The following is a 16,854-nucleotide window of genomic DNA, read 5'->3' on the forward strand; positions in this document are numbered from 1 at the left end:
ATATATATATATATATATATATATATATATATATATTGTGTTTTTTTTTTCCAATTATAACAATAATTAATTTTTATTTTCTTTTCAATTATAGCATCCTACTTATAAGAAAACCACATAATTTTACATAATACATAAGAACATGAAATTCACATACTTTTACATACATATTATGTTATTGTGTTGTTCCTTTTTACTGTCGAGATTAAAATATATATAAGTTTTTAAACAATTTTATAATTTTTTTTTGTGTTTTTTTCCAATTATAACAATAATTTATTTTTATTTTTTTTCAATTATAGCATCCTTTAACATATTTTTATGGTAACCGATTATTATTGGTTATAGAAAGATAATCTTATGAATTAATTTGAAGATTATAAGTTAACTATATAACTTATTGGTTAATTAATTTGGAGTTAGCTTGAGTAAAAACTAGAAGCTTTCTAGTTTTTGTATATAAGTTTTTAAATAATTTTATAATTTTTTTTGTGTTTTTTTTTCAAATTATAACAATAATTTATTTTTTTTTTCAATTATAGCATCCTACTTATACCAAAACCACATAGTTTTACATAATACATAAGAAGATGAAATTCACATACTTTTACATACATATACCACATATACACCAAATACAAATACACACAAAATAACATCCTACTTAAACCAAATACACATAATTTCACATATATACATAATAACATCTTATTTATACCAAATACAAAAGTTTCACAATTATATATCACATTTACAACAAACATACATACATTCACATACACACAATAACATTCTACTTATAACAAATACATATAATTTCTACCAAATACTAATATACCACATATACATCAAACACACATACATTGGAATATATATACCAAATTCACATATATTCAAACAAATACGAAATATACAATCTAATTTTCACATATGACAATTTTCACATAATTTCACATATAAATACAAAATTCACAAAAAAAATGAAATAATAGAACCTGTAGTGGCGGAACTAGTCTTCACCCGAAATTAGCCTCACCAGAAAAACTGAACAACACCACCAAAATCACTGAAATTGAACAATGTATTGCAATTTAGTCATCAAAATAAGCTTTTAATAATCATCAAATGTCCCTAAAGGCTAAACTACAACTTGAAGCTATACAACTAATTGCAATTCAATAACCACAAACAAAAAATTGAATAACTTGCTTCTAATCCAAAACACCACCACCAAAAACAAGAATATGAACAATTTATTATCATTCAATCACTAGATAAAGCTACAAATCGAAATTAACATACAAAATAAAAATGAAATCACCAAATAAACTTACCTTTCTTCAAGAAATGGAGGTAGAAATTGGTCCCAAAGCTTTAACCACACCTAGAGACACTTGCTTGAAACAATGTGGGGAGAAATTTGCTTGGAAGAAGCAAATTGAAGAGGAAATCAGCGAAACGGTGAAGGAAATTGGAAGCAAACAGAAAGGAAAATGAAGAAGAGAGGGTTTCTATGTGTGTTTTTATTTTTTATTTTTTATTTTTTTTTTTATTTTTATCTTCGAGAGGCAATAGCGGCGACACCAGACTCTTTACCGGTGACAATTAGTAATAGTGGCAACAAACTGGAGGGAAGGGTACCGTGTCATTTTTAGTGAACTATTAGCGACGACTTTTTTAAACCTTTAGCGGCGACATCTGTGTCGCCGGTATTAGGTTAGACAGGATAAGACACCCCACCCGTTGGATTGGATATCTCATCGAACGGTTGAGATGCAACAGAGGAGGAAAGTGCGGATTTGGGTGACAACCTTTTAGCGGCGACACTATTACCGGCGACAAGGGGCTTTACCGCAGGGGCGTAGCTACACTATGTGAAGGTGGGTCCTAGGACCTACCTTTTTTTCTTTTTTAATACAACAATTCTATATAAAAAAACATAAGGAACTACCTTATTTTTGCCAAAAGACCCACATTTTCATACTTTTTTCCATTTCATTTATATAAAGAACCATGTTGATTTTGGTTCTAGATTCGCCACTGCTTTACCGGCGACTTTATCTAAAGTCGCCGGTAAAGCCTCTTGTCGCCGATAATAGTGTGACCGCTAAAGAGTATATTTCTTGTAGTGATATTGAATTATTAATAGCACTTGATGTAATATATGATCACCGGCAGACCTATGTGTATGGGTCACCTCAATTTTTTTGGCCCAGTAGAATTTTTTTGAATTTTTTTCCAGCACAATGTAATTTTTCGGATATGTTACCCTAAAATCATTTGTTTTACCTGTGACATTTTGTTCTAGGTATCTACGATAATGCAACACTTCTTCTAGCACATGCACCGGCTTCTATTTTATGTTATCACTATCTTCTTGATTAACCTTTCAAGTTGGTATAGATGGTGATTTTCTCTTCTCTTTCATCAACCCATTTTAGACTAGATTTTCAACAAAAATACAATTAAAATCATTGAAATGGATGCCATTCACATTCAGTTTTGTTTTGATCAACATTAAAACAAAATACACCAACAATACCACATTTAATTGTTAAAGCTTCTTCATCTTCTTGGGGAGAACCAATGGTAATTAATCGAGCTTCCTCGTTCTTTACAATTGGAAAACAAACTATCCCGTGTATATGTAGTTGGTGTGTTAAAAACAAAACCATTTTCATTTATCCATTTCTACTGCAGATAGTGAAATGTTCTATTAATTTATTTCTTTTGAACATTTTTTGTTGCTGGTGTCACCTGAGAATGGTGATTGGTCGATATTTATTTCGATCGAGCTCTTAATATGGATTGCAGAAACTATGTATCACTCAAGTAGGATGTTGTGAATGTATATATACATATGAAAACCACAACTCTAGATGATATTATCATATCTAACATATACCATGCGACATCATTCAAAACATAATTGAACACACATTCATATTAAAATGATCCAAAGTCAAAAATAAAACCACAATGATGTAATCTTTTAAAAGCTCAAAATAGATCAACACAATAAAGACTCAAAACCCCAAAAACATGGGTTTTGCCTCTACATACCAATAATAGCTAATTAAACACCTAAAAACCCTCGTTGCAAACCTCCTTTTTGTGTTTTATTTATGTAGTTCATGGAGGAGTTTCGAACGTACATCAATCATCTTTCTCATCTTTTCATATGATTATCGATTCCTTTGACTTTTCCACTCTCGAGCTTCTTAGCAAAAAGCAACTGGCTTTGTAAACGAACTATTGCACATACAAAAAAAAAAGACAGTAGACCATTTATAAGCTTCTTTTATTTACGTCCAAAAAGAAAAATTATGCGATGAAATCAAATTGAAAAGATAAAAAAAGAACTCGCAAAAAACCTCAATTCGTGATCTTCTTTCGATCCCATGAACCATAGTTGATCATCAGCAAACGAATCACACGTATTTTCAGTATAATCCGGGCTTCCCTCGACACCAGATAATCTGAATTCATCAAAACGATGTTGAATTTGTGTGAGATCATTGCTTGTTTTCATTCTTTGATCATCCCATTCGTAAGGTTTATGATTATTATGACTACTGCTTGATCCAAAGTAGTTATAAAATCCATGATCCTTATTAATGTTCCCTAATTCATTAATCATCTGATCAGAATCTTGTGTCAGATCTTTCTTGTTTCTACATGCATGGATCAATAGACGAACATATTGAAGCTCTCGCATCGAATCCACCAGGTTTTGTTTCAAAGACGCTATCCTTCCGTAACATCCGTCAACTGGATAAATCTCACGGATGTAAGATTCGTATTTAATTGATTTCATTGCTTCTTCTTTCTTCTCATCGTCGTTCAACATGTTTAGTATCTTCATGACGTTTCCAACGCCGTAAAGGCGGTGGACGTTCTGGAAGATCTTGGGTTGGTTGGCCGGAAAAAATGGTGCAAGTGGGCAGTCTGGCGAACAGCGGCGGCGTTGGAAGCGGCAGGCGGCGCAAGCTGGGCGAGAACCACCTTTGACTGTCATTATAATGGCTAATGTAAGGTTAATTGGTCGTAGAGTGAAGAAAGTAACCTAGAAGACGATGCTGAGTTTAACTTGAAATCCTATTATATCGGGATATTTTGTTTTGGAGGTTTAACTAGTCCACACGTTGATTATATATCTTTATTTTTGGGTTATATTATTAATTCAATATAAAAACATGTTTTTTACACCAAAATTAATATTAAAATTTCTCACTTAATATCACTTTTGACACCAATCCGATGTTAGTAAAAAAAACCATATTTTATCATGTAAACACCTTAATTAATTTTTAAAATAGAATTATCATTTTCATTATTCAATACAACCATTCAGATACATATGACTCAATCAAAGACAAATTCAATCATAGCTTATTAGCTTTAGACTCCAATCACTCAATCAGATTTTACATAACTCAATAAGATTTTACTCAAACAATAACTATTCAATTTTTGATTTTGCATATCTAATAACAAAGATAAACTAATCAAAGACTAAAACATTTGAATGACCATATTAATGAAAATAGATAAATAAGTTGTTATGAGAAATAAAGTCTCTTATCCAATAAATATAACGAACTTAGGTTTGATTCACATTAGTAACAATAATAGTTTTAATGTGAAAGAAATGTAATAAACTAATAATATATAAAATCCCTAAAAAAAGACCAACTGATCGATCGATGTGGACATTTACACATACAACAGAAAAACTTTATATTCCGATACAATCGGATTTCTATTTGAAAAATCAGTTTAATTCTTTTACCGTTGCAATTGAAATCCAATGCCGCTGAGAGATGGTGATCGCCCTCCTTGCGCCGCCTGCCGCCACAGACACGTCCGCTGTACGATCGACTGTCCACTGGCGCCATATTTCCCGGCGAACGAACCCGAGGTCTTCCAAAACGTCCTCCACCTTTACGGCATCGCAAACGTCACGAAAATACTAAACCAGCTGAATGACAATGTAGAGAAAGAAGAAGCGATTATATCGATTAAATACGAATCTAACATCCGAAAGATTAACCCAGTTCACGGATGTTACGGATTAACAGTTTCATTGCTACAAAACCTGAATGCCTTGACGAGTGAGCTTCAACGCGTTCGTCTTTCGCTTGAATCGCATCGAAGAAACAACATCAACAATCAGCAGTTGCAGATCATACACGATAATTCTCAAATCATGCCTTCATTCACAGGTCTTCCAGTTAACAACCAGATAATTAACGATCAAAGTGTTGATGGATTGAGTAATATCCCGAATGATCAGTATAATCAAGGGTTTCACTTCGGTGGGCCAAGTGATCGTAATGCTATTAATGAAGTACTCGCGAGCAGAACAATGGAACCGCCATTTGAGGATTTGGGAGATCAAGATGATAACGAAGAATGATCGATCGGATGTTAATTCTATCTGTTCGATCTTGATGAAGTTCGATTGATAGTCTGTGTGTTAATGATCAACAATCGTTGATTGAGAGCAAAAGATGAATATGAATTGAGGTTTTCAAGAATTAAAGGTACCAAAGCCAGAAATTGTTTATAGTTTTTAGGATTACACACGATCTCCTCCATTATCGATTCTTTAATTCATTAAAAACTGTCCGTTTTCGGTCAATTAACCATGAACACTTTGTTCAAATACATCTCTTTGTTGTTTTCTTTCTCCACGAATTGATGCTGGGAATTCAAGAAGTATTAAATAAAGAAACATAGATATACGTGATCTTAATTTTAGGTATTTAACCATTGTGGTTCTTAATATTTTTTTTAATGAATTTGAAGGGTTACATAATCGTGATCTTAATTTTAACATATGAACCATTTTGAGTATGAATGTACGTTCTGTATGATTTTATATAATGAACCGATAGAACCTAAAACAGAAACTGGAATAACCAAATTCGAATAGGACTAAAAAGGTCTTACTTGGTTTGATTATTGTTTGAGGAGTTTATTAATTTTTTTTTAAAAAAAAAGTTTTGGATTTGATTCTTAGGGTGTTTGACATTGTTTACTTAAAAGTATTTATTATCTAATTTCGGTTTGTTACAACAACTAATTAATTTTAAGTGTTTAGATATATTAAAGTAAAAAATATTTGTTGATTTAAATAATAAAGTTTGCTCTTTTAAAAAAAATGTCATTTTAACACAATGAACTTATCCTATTTATTTTTGTTTAAAGGGAACAAAGTCTAGTTAACCGGTTAAATAAGTCACATAACATTTTACAATAGTTAAATGAGACACGTATTTAAAAAGTAAATGATGTGGCCTGCCAAGTAGGAGAGTGGTTGGCACATTTGTAAATAGTACCACCTTTGCAGATAAAGATTGTTTACGTGTCTTGTCCCCCCCCCCCCCCCCTAAAAAGCGGCCAAACCCTTATTAGGTTAAACCGCCTTAGATTGTTACCCTTTACGAACAACATTTGTCCTCTCATTCTCCGTTCATAATTAAATCTCGAAAAAATTGATAATGGCTTCGTTTGATAGCTTTTCATACGGTGCACACGTCCGACCTGGATGTCCCCTCTGATTACGAGCTACTTGCTATGGAGATACAAGTTGAAGTCAAAACTTTGAGAATCTGCATGAATGAGGAGCTCATGGTAGTTAGAGAGCAGTTGGCGCTCATGTAAAAGAAGTTTAACTTCGCTTTGTGGATTTTGATTCTCAAGGTGGGTGCTTGTGTCAGCTGGATAACTCGATCATGGAAATAATTTGGGTTTGTTGTCTACCGAAATCATTTTGTGGATGTCGTATTAGGTACTAACATTAGGTTTTGTTGATTTCGGTAGTAAATGTTATTTAGAGCTTAATTTGGGGTTATTTTAGAGGTTTACTAATATTCTTTGCGGTTTGGTGGGATATGTCGCGTGTAATGGTTTTTTTAGGGGTATCTGTAACCCCGATTATTATACCCAAAATGGTTGGTTGTGATGTCAATGTTCTTGACTATTAATGATTAATGAAATATATTTCGTATTACTAATTATGGTTTGGTTGTTTGATTTTGTGTATGTGTTTGTGTTGAAAGTATTATATCTGATTTGGTATAATTATGTGTTTAACTAAAAGCATAAAGTACACTGCCATATACTGAAATGAACCAAAGTACATTGCCATATTGGGTATCAAAGTACATTTCCATATTGGGTTTCAAAGTAGATTATCATATTGGTTTGTTGATAAGCACACCTTGGAAATGAACATCGATCTTCACGAATTTTGCCATGTAAATGGTTCTTGAATGAGAACAATGGTTTTTCATTTTGGTTCAGTCGAAAGAAAGAAATGAAGGAAATGTGTGTGTAATTTAAATCCGTTTGAAAATAATGGAGAGTACACATGAACATTTCATTTAATTACATATCATCACCATTTGATTACACGGCATTCATTTTACCAATATTACATACCTATTACTAGGTTACCTAGTCATTTCTTCAATAATGATGTTTTAAACCATTCATGATCTACTTCATTCCCTTTATGTATAAAAAAATGGGTGATATTTTAAAACAATAGATAACTTCGTTGATTTAAAATGACATTTTGTTAGGTGTGCCAAACCCAACAAATAAAGGGGTACAATAGACTCCAAATACACTGCTTTAATGCACTAAAAAGTAGTACAAGGCAAGAAGGGTCGAACCACAGAGACACGGGACAAAAGTCTATACCTCTTTGCGCAAGGTACTTTGATCACAAGAAGGGGGATTTGTTTGATAAAGAGAAATAATAAAATAACAATCAACTTTGGAACATGCAGAAAATGAAATAGATTTGTAAACAAGTTGTAAAAGTGCTTCCAATTCTAGTTCTCAATGTTGTTGTTCAACTTGATTATGACTTGATGTAATTCAAGATTGCTATTCTAATTTGGTACTGAAAGATATTAACACTCTCTAATACCCCTCGGTTGCCAAATTATCTAACCAAAATACGCTCTTTGACTAGACCTAGCTTCACTAGTTCAACCTAAACACGCTCTTAGATTGTATTGAAAAACTGCATTAAGTTTTGTACAAGCTTCCCAACAATGTTCATTTCTTCTAATACGCTCGGAAGTGTGAAAACATGTGATATATGTTTTACAATAAGAAAATTTATTGCTTGTTACCAATTATTAACTTAATAGAACGATTAGGTGCCCTAAAAGTTAATTAACTACACAAAAATTCAATTCATGAAAGTGGCCAATCAAACACAAATCAAATTTAAGGGTTCTAGTTTAAACAAAAACATAATCACTAGAATAGAATCACAAATCAAACATCAAATCATACGCTTCAAGTCAAGCAATTAACATGTTTTGAACAAGAACTAGAAACTAGGGTTTCTTAGCCACACATGGCTAAGAACAAATCAAACAAGAATAAAGATGGAAATAATGTGCAATTACAACTTACAAATACTAGAAATAATGTTTCCAAATGATTACTGATCAAACCCTTGCAAAAACCTTCGAAATCCCCCCTTCAAATGTGCTCTGATATGATGTGTGTGTGTGTGTGTAAAAATGGCCCTTAACCCGTAATATGAAGGATAGGAAAAACTGCAAAAAGTTGGTTTCTGGGTCGAACACGGCCCGTGTTGGACATAGAGTAAAACTGACACGGCCCGTGTTCAGCATGGTCAACAGCTCCCATTTTGGTCAACACGGCCCGTGTTGATTTTGCAGTGTAAATCCAACACGACCCGTGTACCCCTTTGACTCCGAATCCAAACTTTATTTTTCCAACTTTTTCGTTCTTCGCCCGATCATCCCGAAATCTTCAGCAATGCTTCCTGACACTTCCCAAAGCGCATTCCAAGCTCCGGTTTACTTGGAAAAGACATGAAAATGTGCAAATAAGGTTGTTCTAGATACTAACATGAATGATGAAATGCAAGAAAAATGAAGGACAATTATGCTAAATAGATGCATAAGAATGGACTAAAATATGTGCAAAATGGGGCACAAAATGCACCTAACACATTTACCTTTAAAAAACACAACTCATGGGGTGAAAGGAGTCGAACGGGTTGAGATAAAGGGGGTTGAGCAGGTTTAACCATTGGGAGAAGAGGGTCTAACGAGAAGAGAGGAAGATCATGGAAAAAGAGAGAAAGTTGTGGGTTGTATAACCCATCAAAAAAGGGAAATAAAGAAGAAAATGAAAGAATAGAGACTTCGGTGGGTTGGCCAGAGACAAAGGGTTCATGAAGTCCTCCGAAAACCGCTCATTACACCCTTATAAAAGTTAGTTACAATTTAAAAATAATATTTTATAATATTTGTCCAACCAAAAATGACCTTTAAGCTAGTTTTTAAAAAGCTACTTAAGTTATGTTTGACACGTTAGCCTAAAAACCATCTTTTATCTTAAAAATATAAGTTATTTCATACTACCTTACAAACCACGGTAAACTACTTTAATGGTAGAAAATTGGAAATCAAACTTAATTGTAGATTAAACCATAAAAGTTTAGACCCTCCGTCAAATTATTAGAATCTCAGTAAAACCCTTCTGTCATTTTTTAGCAATAAGAAAATTTAAATAACAATATAGTTAAACAAAAATAGAAACAACCATGTTGTTTTTTTCTTTTATTTTTTAGGCATGTAACCACATCTCTTATCCCTTATTTAATTTATTTATTTATTTTGTCTATGCGCTTCAAAGGTTCTTGTGTTGTGGTCTAGGAGTGTAAGAGAAAAAACGTAAGATTTAAATAATATGAGACGTAACGTAACGATGTTAGGTTGGTTTTTGTGAATCGTTTTAGTATATTTTATTAATCATTTCCTTGACATATTGTGTAAACGTGACCGGATTGATCTAGAGTTTTACAGAGATCTTTCTAACTCTTTGATATTATATCTGACCGATGGAAATTAAATTCGGGTAAATTTTGATGCACCATTTAGTCCTCAAGAATAGGCAAAAATCTGCCTAACGTTAGAGTTCCTACAGCCCATTTAAAAAGAGTTATTTTACTAGCCTATTTACTTGTTTTATTCAGCCCATTTTCTATACTATTTTGGCACTTTATGTGGGTATTTTAAATAAGAAAAAAGCAGCCCATTATGTAATTAACTAATTATTGGCAGACCAAACCACCTACAAGTCACAATACACAAGGATTAAAAGTCTCACGTGACCATGGGAAAAGGGGGTGCTTGTCACCATTTTTTTTGAAGGATTAGTTTGGTGGTTATACATACACACACGAATCAGTTTTGACTTTTCAGGGGGCTTAACACAACACTCGCAAGACAGAAAAGAAAAGAGGAACCATTTGAAGGTTTAGCATCAAAAAAATCTTTGATTTTCGATCGCAAGTTAATTATTTATTTTAGCCGTCCTAAAGAGTTAAATCAACTGCATCCACATTCAGTTTATAATCACGTGAGTGATTTTGGATATGCTATTGAAGTTGTTGATTGTGTTTCTTTTTCCTTTTTAGACAAAACTGCAAAATTAATCCCTGTGGTATTCAAAAAACTTTGGATAGGGTCCAAAAAGTTTTCAACTTGCATGGAAGATCCAAAATCAAGAATTTCCTTTGGTTTTGGTCCTAAAAAAGTTGAAAAGACGATTTTACCCCTTATTATTTCTATTTACATTTTCTGTATTTGTTTAGTATTTAAATATATATAAAAAAATCTCATCCCTTTAATTATAAATAACAAAAAAAACCACTTACCCCTCCTTACCCGTAACCTCCCTTCCCACTTTCACTCTCGTTTACTCTCTCGCCTCTTTCTCCATATTAGTTTTCTTTTTTCCCTGCTATTGCAATTGTTTATGGTGGTGTTGGGTTGTGATATGGAAGCGTGAAGCAACCGGAAATTAATATGACATCAGCTATGTAATGTCTCGATTTCTTGATGAAGAGCTTGTAGTATCTCCTTCTCTATGTCTTCCCCTGTGTTTGTATTTCCATGTGATGAAGGTAAGACCATCAGTTTCAGTTCATATATTTTGATGAAAGATGGTGGTGGTGATATGGCTCTCTAGCGAGTTAATTACTATCCCCGAACAACCGAAGGGATTTCAAGGCCCTATTTTAGGGTTTTCAAAGTTCGATTTTAGGGTTTCCAAGGTTCAATTTCAGGGGTTTCATCATTTCCATCTCCTTTTTCGTCGCATCATCTCTTTAATCTGAAACACAATTTAAAAACAAATCTCTTTAATCTGGTACACACAAGTTAGTGAAATTAGGAATTCATGAATGAAGCTAGAATGTACAGGTGATAAATTAGGAAAAATAAACATGAATCAACTCCTGAAATATGAGCTCTTAGGTGTCTAGTAAGGAAAATGATCACCATAAACCAGTTTGGAATTGCTACGACATCAGAGATCTTTTGATGAAAACTGTCATCGGAGATAATTATCAGAACAAATGTTAAATAGTGGGTTTATGGTGGAGTTTTGATGTGACTGGATATTGATGATGGGGTAATCAATGGTGTATGATGTAGGGTTCCGACAAGCATATGGTGGCAGTGACGGTGGTTGAATGACGTCCGAGAGAGAGAGAGAGAGAGAGAGAGAGAGAGAGAGAGAGGAGGAAGAGGAGGAGGAGGGTTGGGTGAGATTTTAGTTTTGTTTTTATTTTTCATTATTTATATATCAAAATAAATAAAGAAAATAGAGAAAAGAAATGAAAAGGGTAAAATCGTCTTTTTAAGTGTATCAAGGACCAAAACCCAGAAAAACTTTGATTTTGGACCTTCCATGCAAGTTGAAAACTTTTTGGACCCCATCCAAAGTTTTTTGAATACCACAGGGACCAATTTTATAGTTTTGTCTCCTTTTTAACTATATGATTTCTATTTACAACAATTTATGTTTTCGTAATTCTTTTTTGAACTTGATCACCTCAATTAGGGTTTAGATAATTGATTGACAAAATTACAAAAATGGTTCCTATGGTTTGCTAAAAGTCACAAAGTCAGTCCCTGCTAATTTTTTTGACGAACATGGTCCCTGTGGTGTCCAAAACTTGCATCAATGACCCTTTTTGCTGACGCCGTTACTGTTCATCCCTTAGTGTAAGGGTATTTTGGTCTTTTCAAGTAGCAGAGACTGGGTTTGTGACTATGGGTAAACCATAGGGACCATTTATGTATTTTTTTTTCTATATTTTATGTTTATGAGTTTGTGACTTTTCCACCCATTTACTTTTTAAAATATCACTTTGAACTTTGAAAAATGTTACTTTCACCCCTCTATTTTCTAAATTTTCGTGTTTAACCCCGTATTATATATATAATTTGTTTTTTATTAATAATTTTCGTTCGCTAACCTAAAAAAAACTATTTTTACGTGTTTATTTTCATATATTTGTCGGTATAATTCAAGGTGATCAACGTTTTGACTATAATTTAGAACTTTCTTTCGTTATTTTTTTTTTTAAAGTTACATATTTTTTTTTATAAAATTGTCGGTTTAAATTCGAGCTTATTTTTCGACGTAGTTTTTTTATGTACGTTTCCTACGTAAAAAACATGAAACAAAAGTTAGGTCGAAACATAGACAAACTCGAATATACTATATTTTTTTAAGCTAACAAACGAAAGTTATTATATATGACCCGAATGATACGTAGGAATGTATATAAATTTAAGCACAAAATGTATAAAAAATAAATCAAAACATAGACAATCTCGAATATAATATATATATATATATTTTTTAAATTAACAAACGAAAGTTATTATATATGACCCGTCTCATACGTAGGAAACGTACATAAAGTTAAAAAAAAAAAAAAAAAAAAAAACTACGTCGAAAAATAAGCTCGAATTTAAACCGACAATTTTATAAAAAATACCATGTAACTTTAAAAAAAATAATGAAAGAAAATTCTAAATTATAGTCGAAACGTTGATCACCTTGAATTATACCGACAAATATATGAAAATAAACACGTAAAAATAGTTTTTTTTAGGTTAGTGAACGAAAGTTATTAATAAAAAAAAACAAATTATATATATAATACGGGGTTAAACACGAAAATTTAGAAAATAGAGGGGTGATAGTAACATTTTTCAAAGTTCAAAGTGATATTTTAAAAAGTAAATGGGTGGAAAAGTCACAAACTCATAAACATAAAATATAGAAAAAAATATATAAATGGTTCCTATGGTTTACCCATAGTCACAAACCTAATCCATGCTACTTGAAAAGACCAAAATACCCTTACACTAACGGATGAACAGTAACGGCGTCAGCAAAAGGGGTCATTGATGCAAGTTTTGGAAACCACAGGGACCATGTTCGTCAAAAAAAATTAGCAAGGACTGACTTTGTGACTTTTGGCAAACCATAGGGACCATTTTTGTAATTTTGTCTAATTGATTGCTATGTAGATTGTTTGGTTTTGTAATCAGCCATTCCATTGACAAAAGTAGCAAATAATGTTAGTGACTTTGTAAGGGAGGAGGGAGTCATTCCCATTGAACCCACCGAACCCACTAAACCCATCAACATTTCTCTTTGATTTTTCTTCATCTTTCCGAACCCACAACACACGGAAATTCTATCTTTCTCAACCCACTCAACCCACTTAATTAAAAAAAATATACAAAATAATCAAGGTAAAATCTTAATTAGCAATAGAGTTACCGCCGGTATCACTCCCTCTTCGGCGAGTTGTTTAATTGGTTTCACGAACCCACTTCATCCTCTCTCTCTCTATTTTCTCTCTCTCATTTTCTCTTTGTACCATATGTTTTAAGACTTGTACCTTAGTTGTTTAGTATTTTTTTTTTAATTGAGTGGGTTGAAAAAGATAGGATTTCCGTATGTTGTGGGTTCGGAAAGATGAAGAAAAATCAAAGAGAAAAGCTGATGTGGCAGTGGGTTCAGTGGGTTCGGTGGGTTCAATGGAAACGACTCCCTCCTTCCTAACAGATTTTGATTGATTGACATGTTGGTTTTTCAAGCTTATATGAGAAAATCACTTTATGTTGATATATTTGTTTGAATATTAATGAAGTCCTCACAAAATTATTGAGAGCTTGTTCAATAATTATGTTATGAATTAGTTCCATTTGAAGAGCTTATTTTAATTGAATAATTTTGTAAGTTGGTTGAAAAACTTGTTATAAAGTACTAAACAAATATGATTTATTATAAGTTCATTAATAAATATGATCAACCTAAAAAGTGTTTAACAAACTATTGCACAACCACAACTTATGATCATGTCTTTCCAACAATTATACGATTATAATACGAATATCGATTAAATTATTTTATGTTTATTATTGTTATTTTTAAAGTTGAAATAATGCATCGGATTTCGTAGTTTAAACTCATTTTTATGTAATTAATTATGTGATTTGATGTTATGTTGTTATTCTTTCTAGCGATTTTAGTTTTGTTATAATCCTACTGTCACACCCCAAAACCGATAACGGCGGAATACGTTTCGGGGTGGATGACGTAGTGAACAGTATCATCACAATTGCATAATAGTAGAAACAAGAAACATACAACCATAGCATTACATAGTGAATTTAATTACATGCGTGTTCTGTAATGTTTAACAATCACTCAAAGGTAATTCAAAAATAAGAGATGGGTCTTGTGTGCTCCACCTTCTCCAAAAATGCTGCGTCTGTACCTGTCTATCTTTGACCTGAAGATACAAGTTATTTTGAAAACAATTATCAGCATAAAGCTGGTGAGTTCATAAGAGTTTAGTGTGAGTTTTTGTATACAAAGCATTAGTATTAAAAATGTATCCTTTATGTTCATAAGTAGTAGAAATTCAGAAAATCTCATATTTTCTAGGAAATACATAGTAAGTGACAATCTGTGAAAAGTGTGCATTCTTTATCTCTTTGAAAACAATTTATTGCAAAGATTCTTTGGCCAATCTTCAAATAACAAATATGTCAAGATAAGTTAAGCCCGTGATCCATGATAGAGGTACGAGCTTCCTTTAGTGATAGATACTTGCTTACTTCGGGATGTGGTTTAACATTTAGTGTAATGTTTTAGTGTAGTTGTAGGGTATTCCTTGTATATTACCAATAGTATGGATAATAGAGGATCCCATGACCTTCCCGGTCATGCATAGTGTAGTGAAGTAGTGGCATCCCTGGGCCTGTACGGCGCGGACTGAGTTAACAGTCGGGATGTAATAGCGTCTGCCCCCGTATAGATCTATACATGTAGAGTCGTCTCCTGCTGGAACACTCTGGGCGTAGTGAATAGCGAATAGAGTATCTCGTAGCGGGTTAGTGTATTATTGTTTGTTTAATGTTTTCTCTATGGTCATAGTGTAGTAATCTTTTAGTATTGATCATAGTGTATTCTCTTACTAGTGTATCGTCTAGTATTAGTGAGTATTATAGTGTAGATAGTAATAACTTTAGCGAGTAGTAGCGGTAGCGACCCTAACCATACCTATTATGGTTATCTTAGTGGGGGTGTTTCTTAGCACGTTAGTGACTTTAACATTTAGTGGGAGCAGAAATATTCGTATCCCATACTGATATACAGATTTTATATAAGTAAGAAATCAACGACAGTCGGACGGATAACTACTACCCTAAGCCCACAATCAAACAAGAACAGGAAATAAGGCGAGATATCGGTCCTAAGTCCTCCAAGTCTTATTTATATAAATATATCAGAGTGGTTACATTTTATAAGCAAATTGATTAAATAAAAGTATTTTTCCAAAAGAACATTTAAATTCTGATTCACTGTTTAAAAATAGTTTGAAAAGGATAAAACCCGTTTTTAAGGCATAGGGACAAATCACATGTGATTTGAACTAAGAGTAGTGAATCACATGTGATTAATCCTTGTAACTCGGAAATCGTTCTGTAAAACTTTACATAAACATTTATAAGTAACTTGTATCTCCCCCCTAAAACATGTAAAACATTTGAAAGGTTCATTAAAGGGGTATGAACTCACCTGAAATCGCGGAAATCGGGTGAATCGGGTAAATCGGGTAATAGTGTCGATTGAGCGTTTGGTACCAAATAACCACTTGAGCACCTTTTAGGACCCTAATGTCATATGAAATATGTATTTTACAAGAAGTTAATCATCTTATGCTTCTCATTATAGTATTTGGACATTCTAGTGTCGTTTTCGGGGTTTTAAGGCCTAGAAAGGGTTCCCGGGAGTGGTACAAGGCCATGGATGATTTACGGGAGGATCCTAGAGTTTATTCTCTTAGAGTTTATGGCCTAAAAGCCATTCTTTGGGAGTTTACGGCCGTAAGCCCCCCCTAGGCTTGGCCGTAAACTCTTGTGACACTCCAAAATGTGTGTTTAAGGCCTTATCTCACTTCCTTGATTTAGTGGTGTGTGTTTTGGACCAAGAGGGAAGGATTAAACATCTAAATTTGTGATATTTTAGGGGAGTTTACGGCCAAGACTTGTTCTTGGGCCGTAAACTCCTATAAGTCCTTTAAGGTGATGGTTTTACTTGTACAACATGGTCCCAAATGGCTTAGAAAAATCCTAGAAGGTCCTATAGTGAGTTTGGAGCAATTTGGCACATATTTATGGGGAGTTTACGGCCCAAGAACATCCTTGGCCGTAAACTCTTCATTTGGTGTCAAAATGAAGTGTTTAATGGTACAACACACTTCCATAGGCCTTAGATTAATTCCTTTCATGCATTAGGGTAGTTTAGGGACTTGTTTGACACAATTTCTTGGGTGTTTACGGCCCAAGCTTATGCTAGGCCGTAAACTCCTCTTTTTGGCCTCAAATGTTGATGTTTAATGCACTCAAGCCTTCCTTGGAGTCAAGTCTAATTCACCAAACACCCTAGAAGTGTTTTTGGGGCTTAAAA

General features: G+C 33.2%; 2 protein-coding genes across 2 annotated transcripts; one reads left to right on the forward strand and one right to left on the reverse strand.

The window, feature by feature from the left end:
- Nucleotides 1–3,169: 3,169 nt before the first annotated feature.
- On the reverse strand, nucleotides 3,170–4,018 carry LOC111902077 (LOB domain-containing protein 27). The gene is made up of 2 exons (XM_023897955.1): nucleotides 3,364–4,018; nucleotides 3,170–3,252 (listed from the first exon to the last, which is right to left on the reverse strand). Exons 1-2 carry the CDS (start codon nucleotides 4,016–4,018, stop codon nucleotides 3,170–3,172), a joined length of 738 nt encoding a protein of 245 aa, XP_023753723.1.
- A 792-nt stretch (nucleotides 4,019–4,810) lies between these two features.
- On the forward strand, nucleotides 4,811–5,419 carry LOC111902084 (LOB domain-containing protein 27). Its single transcript, XM_023897961.1, has one exon. The coding sequence runs from the start codon at nucleotides 4,811–4,813 to the stop codon at nucleotides 5,417–5,419; it is 609 nt and encodes a 202-aa protein (XP_023753729.1).
- The last annotated feature ends 11,435 nt before the right edge of the window (nucleotides 5,420–16,854 follow it).

The sequence above is a fragment of the Lactuca sativa genome, chromosome 4 (assembly GCF_002870075.4).
Source record: "Lactuca sativa cultivar Salinas chromosome 4, Lsat_Salinas_v11, whole genome shotgun sequence".
Classification (NCBI taxonomy): Eukaryota; Viridiplantae; Streptophyta; class Magnoliopsida; order Asterales; family Asteraceae; genus Lactuca; species Lactuca sativa.

Bases quoted from the DNA above. Each gene is read 5' to 3' on its own strand.
- LOC111902077 (XM_023897955.1), bottom strand. From the start codon at position 4,018: ATGACAGTCAAAGGTGGTTCTCGCCCAGCTTGCGCCGCCTGCCGCTTC. The intron at 3,253-3,363 runs GTTCTTTTTTTA...TATGTGCAATAG, and splicing joins CGAATTGAGGTTTTTTGCGA to TTCGTTTACAAAGCCAGTTG.
- LOC111902084 (XM_023897961.1), top strand. From the start codon at position 4,811: ATGCCGCTGAGAGATGGTGATCGCCCTCCTTGCGCCGCCTGCCGCCAC.